General features: G+C 35.9%; 1 protein-coding gene across 1 annotated transcript; it reads right to left on the reverse strand.

The window, feature by feature from the left end:
- Positions 1–4,829: 4,829 nt before the first annotated feature.
- On the reverse strand, positions 4,830–9,461 carry LOC124375007 (protein CLEC16A). The gene is made up of 4 exons (XM_046833141.1): positions 9,219–9,461; positions 5,949–6,015; positions 5,717–5,789; positions 4,830–5,042 (listed from the first exon to the last, which is right to left on the reverse strand). Exons 1-4 carry the CDS (start codon positions 9,396–9,398, stop codon positions 5,033–5,035), a joined length of 330 nt encoding a protein of 109 aa, XP_046689097.1. The 5' UTR covers positions 9,399–9,461; the 3' UTR covers positions 4,830–5,032.
- Between the last annotated feature and the right edge of the window lie 331 nt (positions 9,462–9,792).

The raw sequence follows: 9,792 nt of genomic DNA on the forward strand, positions 1-9,792 counted from the left end.
TTTTAAAGACAATTCAAATGGTTAACTCTTTCAATACAAATGCCGTCCACACATAAATGAACAGCTATGAGCACCACCACCCATCACTATAAGGTATGCTTGCACAAGCCAGGAGCAATGAAACAAGCTACTTAATGCTTCTTCAACTGTGAAAGTGTTTTGTGGTTAAATAAATTAAACACATACATGTTGAGAATAATTGTCATAAAACTATGTTACACAAAATAAAGGCTGTTTACGTTCTAATTAGGCTCTAGAAGTTGAATTCAACCCTTTAATCTAAAAAAAACCTTACATTCACGACATACAAAATAAATTGATGTTTATTAAAGACTCAGAGATAAAACTATCCTAAATCTTTCAAGTTGCACCGCAAACAATTACTTTATCTTCCAAAAATTTAATTGAAATCGGTCTTCAAGTGGTTTCGGAGTAGAGTTAATGTACATGAAACATCATGACAGGAGATTCTTATATATAACAGAGTGTGATGAGGCTTACTGCTTCTAAAATTAATAAATTTTAGCCCCCCCCCCCCCCCCCCCCCCCCCCCCCCCAACCCCCCCTACATTCTCTCAGTAATTGTCCATTCTGGAATTATTAATGAAGTTTATCACCTGTTCCTATTAATATTTTATGGAAAAAAAATTAACTCCTTTACAAATAACTATCGCAAACAATACACTGTCACGCAAAAGAATCACTCTGACAAACAGTCTAATGCTTTACAACTCTGCTTGGCAGCTAATTGGCATAGCGCGTGATGTGATCATTCAAATAATAAAACCTGGCGGGCTTATCCGAGTGGCCCTGATTGTAGTGTGATTTAAACTGGTCATGATGTGAAGACAAGTCGGGAGTCCATCTTTTCTGTTGTACACTCAAACAACCTTTGTAAAAAATATTTTTATTATTTATGCCAAATATCAGAATTAGCCAAATGGTTATTTTTTGCTGGCATTTTGTTATGACATGTACAGACTTACGCGCCAACATATTTCGAATTAGACTAAAAGGTTAAATATTTTTACAAAAAATGTAATAAAATAAACTGTGTGAGGAAAGTGTGAAAATAATAGAGGCAGGAAGAGGTGTTGAGAGGGATAGATAGAGTAGGATGAGGGAACTTGCTGTAGGCAGATCCCCCAATAAAGCGTTTTTTTTATCTATGAGATACTGATTGAGAGGAATTTATGATTTTATTCAGGACGACCTTTTTCTATAGTTTCATAGTGAGAACAGAGAAATTCAGTAAAACTATGTTTTAAAAGATATTGACAAATTCTGAATAAATTTCCATTCAGGTATGATAACTAATCTGACATGATAAATAACAATCTAGAATAAAATAAACTTAACTGAATCAAAGCATATCACATGGGTATTAGTCATCATAATTAAGAATCACGATACCAAACATATTGTGCTGCCAACTTCATGCAAATTTTTCTGAGCCATGTATTTACAAATGTTTTTAGACATAATTCCGAAAGAATGGTGGAGCACACAGAGTTATATATATATTATATATATACTATATTGTACCCGTATGGAAAATATATATTTTATTGATAAAGAGGACTCATATATGGAGTATATGCTACACAGGGTGTATATTAGGATGTCTGGAAACACTCCAGAATATATCCTTTTTAATAATTTAAAATCTAAATTTTTGAAAACCTCTTACAATACAGTGGATAGAGATTGTGGCATCTAACTTTTTGGAATCAAATGTTTTGTTATGTCATCACATACACGGTTCAACGGGGAGGAGCGTCTCTAGCCGAGGTGTATCCGTGAAATGATTCTTAATGGTAAAGGCCTATACCTTTGTGATACATAATTTTAAAGGTAGATAGAGCTTACTGAATTGAATGCCACAAAACGCATGCATCTCAAGGAGGAATATCATTCTATCAGAAAATAGCAGCATTTTTAGTATTTAGAAATATTTACTGATGTTCAAACAGACATGTAATTTTTAACAATTGGTTCACTTGCAATTGGCCTACAAAATGGTGTTATCACCTAATTTTTGTGTATGGTCATTTTTTTTTAAATGTTCTCAATTAAAGTAAGAACAAAAATTTCATTTTAAAGGCTTGGGTGTTCTATTAGGGGCACAAATTTGCGCAGTTTTTATATTGACACAAGTACTCAATTTATGGAGAATACTTTATGTTATTGATTTATCTTATTACAAATAAAAAATAATGTATGGCTGTTAGAAAAAGTTACGTTACAACAAACGTTTTAACCTGCATTGTGGTGTACAAAAAGGGGCAATTTGTTCGAACTGTGTTCCTTCTAGCTTTACGGTTTGGACAGATGAAGCCATATCTTGTGTAAAATGATTCGAACCCAGAGTTGGCCTAACATTTCTTCAGTTATCCAAAGCAATCCTCCCTCTATTAATTCCTGTTTTGCTTAGGTTCCTTTCCAAATTATGAGGAGCATTTCTTCACGTATAAAACATTGGAATTTTTTAACATTGACGGCCCATGACGCGAAATAGATCGATTGGTTGAGCAAACTCCCGTGAGATCTTTGGAGGCCATATATTGGGGGGCGACCATTTCGATTTCTCTCTCTTCGGCCAATCCATTTATGAGGAAACCTTAAATCCAAATACTGTCTTACCTGTCTCCCATAATGGGGTGAAGCACCATCCTGCTGAAACCATACATTATCAAAGTATTCTCCTGATGCAATTTGAATAGCTGGGATTATTTCATTTTGGAGCATATTGTAGTAAAGTTCGGCATTTAAATTTCCATTGATGAAAAAGGGTCCAACAATTTTGTTACCTAAAATTCCACACCATACGTTCAGTTTTTGTGGTTGCTGTGAATGGGACTCAGTAATCCAATGTGGGTTTTCACTAGCCCAGTAACGGCATTTGTGCCTGTTAACATTGCCATTTAGGAAAAAGTTGCCTCATCAGAAAATAGTATGTTGGTCAGAAAATCTCTATTGTCATCACATTTGCGCATCACAAGTTCACAAAACTCAACTTTTCTGTCCCGTCGTAATCATCCTCACTTAAACTGTTGGACTAAATGAACTTTAAATGGTTTGTATTTATTAATTTTCAAAATCTTACTCACAGACATAGGGTGCATATCATGTTGCTGTGCAGCTTTTCTGAGCGATGTATGTGGGTCTTCAATAAATGTTTGCAAAACATCTAGTGCATGTTCTTCATCTGTTGCAGATTGTATCCTACCCGACTCTTGGCCGATTACGTAACACTCCCTGTCATTTCAAAACGCTCAATAGTTTTTGATATTGTTGAAACACTTATGGGATTCCTTTCTGGGAAAGTGTCATTTAAACAAATTACAAACTTCCCGATAAGATCTTTGACGATCGCCATATCCTCGCATCATCAACAGAGTAATTCGTTCTCTTTCAGACAATTCCATTAAAATGCCAAATAAAAACTGAACTACTGTAATTAGATAACTTGTTTGACAGCAATGCTTCAGAGACACTGATTAACTCGACAGGAATGATATGACCTTTTTGTCCATTTGTAATTCCCAAGCTTAGACCTGTCTAGTGAAAGCTCCATGCTCAAACAAAACTGAAACCTGTAGACCAGATGATTAATAACACAATAATTGTTTCTCATAGGCTAGTGACCTTTGTCTCTTTAAACCTTCCTGCTGACTGGAAAACACCAAGTACAGATTCATAAGTAATCAGAGAAAGTGACTCATAAGTTTTATTCATTGTAATAAAAACTGGTAAATTTGTACTAATGAAACCAGCTTAAAAATTAAATTGTTTATTTTATTTTAATTGAAAATTTAAAAAATGCTAAAAAATTAGTGTAACACATTTTGTGGCAAGAACCATGTTAAAATTACATTGTTGAACATCAGTAAATTTTCAATACTAAAAATGCTCTATTTTCTGATAGAATAATTCCTTTGAGATGCGGTTTGTGGCATTCAATTCAGTAAGCTATTACCTTTAAAATTATGTATCACAAGGTATAGGCTTCCATTAAGAATATTCACCGATAACCTCTTCAGCAGGACGTCCCCCGTTGGTGTGACATAACAAAACATTGTTCCAAAAAGTAGATGCCCAATCTCTATCACGATTGTAAGAGGTTTCAAATTTAGATTTAAATTATTAAAGGATATATTTGGGTGTTTCCAGACATAATATACACCCTGTATATATATATATATATATATCTATATATATATACATATATCCAAGGTGAAGCTGGAGCTAATCTCTACATTCACAGGTCTACACTCAATTACTATAATCACCGACAAGTGACCAGTGGCCAATAGTCAATAGCAATCATTACAGCAGCGCAAATCTGGGAACATAGATGAATCTTTTTTATTTGATTCTTTCTAGATGAACTTCTCAAGACCACAGTCTGCGCCCACATTGGGTTATTAAAATATCTATTCTGTGTGATTCTTTAGGTTTCCTTTTTTAGTTTTTGAGAATTGGCAACCAAAGCGGCCATAGTAAAAATATGTGGATGTATTTTTTACGTACATATTTGTTTTTAAACTAAAATTTTAAATGAGCTTTAATAAAGTTATCACAATAATAGTGATAGATACTTAATACTGAAATTAAAAACTATCCCATTGTTTGTAGTTTTGTTTAAAGAAGTATGCTAAAACAAAGGCAGTTGTTTGTACTAAGTAGAAGATGAAATCAAGATGATAAAAAGAATGATTAACCGAACAAATATGAATTTAATAAAAATATTTTATGCTGATTTTTTAAGGACTTGTTTTAGACTGTTACATTTTAAGGTTTCTGTACAGAGTTCAAGCAATCCAAAATATTAGACTATAATTTCTAGGGTTTATGTGACATCACAAGGAAGTTACCTCTATGTCCTGTAGGAAGCCAGCCATCTTGGCACACACCCCAGCCCAGCCTGCGGGAGTCCGGCTCCACCAGGATAAACCTGAGAATTGTCCATCACCAGGAACCTCCGCACCTTTGCTCCATTCAGTCCCCCACCACTGTACAGGCTATCAGATCACTGTTGTCTGCAAAAGGTGATTCATATTGAAAATACCGTTGCGAGTATACAATACTTAAATGACATATTTATTATTAACCCATTTCAGGAGTAATCACCACTTCTTATATCTATAAGGAAGTATTATTATTGGACCTTCCAAAGTTAAAAACAATCAATAACTGTTAGCTACATGTTTTGTGCATTGTGTGACTTTACAACAATAATACACGTTTAAAGTGGGGTTACCAAATTAATAAAAGCTTTAGAATGTTGTAAATAAATGTGTTATTACAACAAAACTTTTGACTATAGATCATTATTGCTACTATTACATGAATTATTCTTGTATTAGTATCAGATTTTTTCCAAACCCTTACATTTAAGTAAACCTTTTGGTTCTAATACTAATATAACACTTTGCGTGATCTAGAAAAATGTATGAAATGAAAATTTAGTTGATTTTTATGGTAATTTATAAAATAAATCTTAAAAAAATATTTTAATCAATCAAAACTTGTGTTGTATTAAAATTTGTTTTTTTAAGAGTAAAATATGTTGTTTCAATACAATTTTTGTTTTATTATTTTGAATTAGATTGATTATCAAACCTTTCAAATTCTCAATTCAACACAAGTTTTCAACTAGAAAAAAAAATTTAATTTCTAAATGTACACAACACATATGATACAATAAACTCACTGAGGTCCAAGGACATTGTCGACTTGCACACAAGCACTGTAGTCTGACAGAGGCAGTTGAGTCTCTGGCTCCCACCGATAGCTGCAAAGCTCAGCTCCCGGACCAGAAGAAACTGACCCGAATAGCTCTCCTTGCTCTCTCTTCCTGTACAGTGTACTTGGACATTAATACATTGTCGACTTAAACAACAACAACTGTAGTCTGACAGAGGCAGTTGAGTCTCTGGCTCCCCCCGATAGCTGCAAGCTCAGCTCCTGGACCAGAAGAAACACCCGAATAGCTCTCCTTGCTCTCTCTTCCTGTACAGTGTACTTGGACATTAATACATTGTCGACTTAAACACAACAACTGGTAGTCTGACAGAGGCAGTTGAGGTCTACTGGCTCCCCCGATAGCTGCAAGCTCAGCTCCTGGACCAGAAGAAACACCCAAATAGCTCTCCTTGCTCTCTCTTTCTGTACAGTGTACTTGGACATTAATACATTGTCGACTTAAACACAAGACACTGTAGTCTGACAGAGGCAGTTGAGTTTCTGGCTCCCCCGATAGCTGCAAGCTCAGCTCCTGGACCAGAAGAAACACCCAAATAGCTCTCCTTGCTCTCTCTTTCTGTACAGTGTACTTGGAACATTAATACATTGTCGACTTACACACAACAACTGTAGTCTGACAGAGGCAGTTGAGTCTCTGGCTCCCCCGATAGCTGCAAGCTCAGCTTCCTGGACCAGAAGAAACACCCGAATAGCTCTCACTTGCTCTCTCTTCCTGTACAGTGTACTTGGACATTAATACATTGTCGACTTAAACACAACAACTGTAGTCTGACAGAGGCAGTTGAGTTTCTGGCTCCCCCGAATAGCTGCAAGCTCAGCTCCTGGACCAGAAGAAACACCCAAATAGCTCTCCTTGCTCTCTCTTTCTGTACAGTGTACTTGGACATTAATACATCTGTCGACTTAAACACAACAACTGTAGTCTGACAGAGGCAGTTGAGTTTCTGGCTCCCCCGATAGCTGCAAGCTCCAGCTCCTGGACCAGAAGAAACACCCAAATAGCTCTCCTTGCTCTCTCTTTCTGTACAGTGTACTTGGACATTAATACATTGTCGACTTACAACACAAGCACTGTAGTCTGACAGAGGCAGTTGAGATTTCTGGCTCCCCCGATAGCTGCAAGCTCAGCTCCTGGACCAGAAGAAAACACCCAAATAGCTCTCCTTGCTCTCTCTTTCTGTACAGTGTACTTGGACATTAATACATTGTCGACTTAAACACAAGCACTGTAGTCTGACAGAGGCAGTCAGTTGAGTTTCTGGCTCCCCCCGATAGCTGCAAGCTCAGCTCCTGGACCAGAAGAAACACCAAATAGCTCTCCTTGCTCTCTCTTTCTGTACAGTGTACTTGGACATTAATACATTGTCGACTTAACACAAAGCACTGTAGTCTGACAGAGGCAGTTGAGTTTCTGGCTCCCCCGATAGCTGCAAGCTCAGCTCCTGGACCAGAAGAAACACCCAAAATAGCTCTCCTTGCTCTCTCTTTCTGTACAGTGTACTTGGACATTAATACATTGTCGACTTAAACACAACAACTGTAGTCTGACAGAGGCAGTTGAGTCTCTGGCTCCCCCGATAGCTGCAAGCTCAGCTCCTGGACCAGAAGAAACACCCAAATAGCTCTCCTTGCTCTCTCTTTCTGTACAGTGTACTTGGACATTAATACATTGTCGACTTAAACACAACAACATGTAGTCTGACAGAGGCAGTTGAGTTTCTGGCTCCCTCCGATAGCTGCAAGCTCAGCTCCTGGACCAGAAGAAACACCCAAATAGCTCTCCTTGCCTCTCTCTTTCTGTACAGTGTACTTGGACATTAATACATTGTCGACTTAAACACAACAGACTGTAGTCTGACAGAGGCAGTTGAGTCTCTGGCTCCCCCGATAGCTGCAAGCTCAGCTCCTGGACCAGAAGAAACACCCAAATAGCTCTCCTTGCTCTCTCTTTCTGTACAGTGTACTTGGACATTAATACATTGTCGACTTGCACACAAGCACTGTAGTCTGACAGAGGCAGTTGAGTTTCCAGGCATTTACTTTAGAAAATTTTAAAATGTAGAAATACAAACAAGCCTCATGATATTTCCACTCAATTATTTAGTTCATTATTCATTATACTTTTTTAACAAAATTATAAAATTGAAAATTAATTTTCCTACAATATCCACTTAATGAAAGTTTAGACATCATAATATGTTTATTTTAATAACAATCAAAACAAATAACAGATTTAGTGAACTTAACCAATATAGACCTGCCACTCCGGCTTTTTTCTTATCTTCCACTTTTTGTGTTTAATCTCAGATGATTAAAAGATTTTTATTATTACAGTGGAGTGTCGATAATCTGGATTAACTGGGACTGAAGCCTTCTGGATATCAACTTATCCGAATTTTCTAAATGAACCCATAACATGCCAGTAGTTATCTTCAACACAGAAATTTCACTTGTGATGTGATTCACTATATCAGTTAATGGGAAGTAGAGCTATGAATAACAGCTTATACAGTAATCTAATTGTAACATGTCCTACTATGGAAACATAATATTCATTGGCACAATATTACAATAATTGAACCATAAAATAATAAATAAAATTATTACAAGAAAGTATATCGGAATGCAATATCAAAATGTTACTAAAAATACATTACTTTTAATCTTATTTAAAAAAAGTAATTTTTTATTTTTTAAATGCCGTAGTTTTTTGCAGCTAAATCCCACATTTATTTAAGAAGAATAAGCTCCTGTAAAGTTGTTTCAGAATTTGTACCTTTCAATCTACTTTTTGAATGTACCTTTCAGGCGATTCTAACCGTTTACTCATCACCCTTAAGTTGAAATATTAAGACTAAGTAAACTTAAGAATAATGATGTTTCCACCATCACATTGCTCTCTCGCCAATACCAAACTGACCAACATACAATTAGTACTCAACTTATATCCCTACTGCTTGACGAGTTGCTAAACTGTACAGTAATGTATGTACTTATTGCAATTTTTCATTTAATTCTAATATGGATGAGTAATAAATGGTTCAGTTATTGATGCTTTACTGTAAAATAAAACATAATATTTTACTTTTAATTCAAAAGCTCAATAAAAATTTTGATTTTAAAATGAGCAAGATAGTGTTTTAAAATATAAATTTTCCACTGCCTATTGACCTCTCCACAGGGTGGCATTTGGTGAACTCTATGCCAGTCATAGGTGTGCCAGTAGGAGGCAGGAGGATGACTGAGACCATCAACAGCTACTCTACGTTATATAATATACAAAATATAAAATTTTCCACTGCCTAATGACCTCTCCACAGGGTGGCAGTTTTGGTGAACTCTATGCCAGTCATAGGTGTGCCAGTAGGAGGCAGGAGGATGACTGAGACCATCAACAGCTACTCTACGTTATATAATATATAAATATAAATTCTCCATTGTCTACTGACCTCTCCACAAGGTAGACGCTTGGTGAACTCTATGCCAGTCATAGGTGTGCCAGTAGGAGGCAGGAGGATGACTGAGTCCATCATCAGCCACTCCACATTCAGCGGCCGCTTCTTCATCTCCTGATACTCGCTCTCAAACATGATCAGAAAGATGTCCTCACTCTGTAGACAGACATACATTCAAGAGAGACTTTTATATTACACAATAACAAAAATTATGAAGAATGAGATCCAAAATAATACAGATCCAAAATAACAAAGTAAAAATTATACCAACATATATTTTATAAATAAATGACTATTCAGGAAATAGTTTTGTAACTATTTCTATGTCCTATGCGTATATTGGGTGTTGAGGTCATTATGATAATTAGGAACATATTTTATTAGCATATTTGAGGCCGCAGATAACTATCCATGGGACCACTACATAATATAATAGTTTTGATTTTCCAAAGAGTTTATTCTGGCTACAAAATGCACCTAGCACTATAAGAAAATCGCTCAAAAATCTGTAAATGCAGAGAGAGAAATAAACCTTTCCCGAGGTTGTAGAGATGAAGCTTAGTAAAAT

The sequence above is a fragment of the Homalodisca vitripennis genome, unplaced genomic scaffold (assembly GCF_021130785.1).
Source record: "Homalodisca vitripennis isolate AUS2020 unplaced genomic scaffold, UT_GWSS_2.1 ScUCBcl_12396;HRSCAF=22094, whole genome shotgun sequence".
Lineage (NCBI taxonomy): Eukaryota > Metazoa > Arthropoda > Insecta > Hemiptera > Cicadellidae > Homalodisca > Homalodisca vitripennis.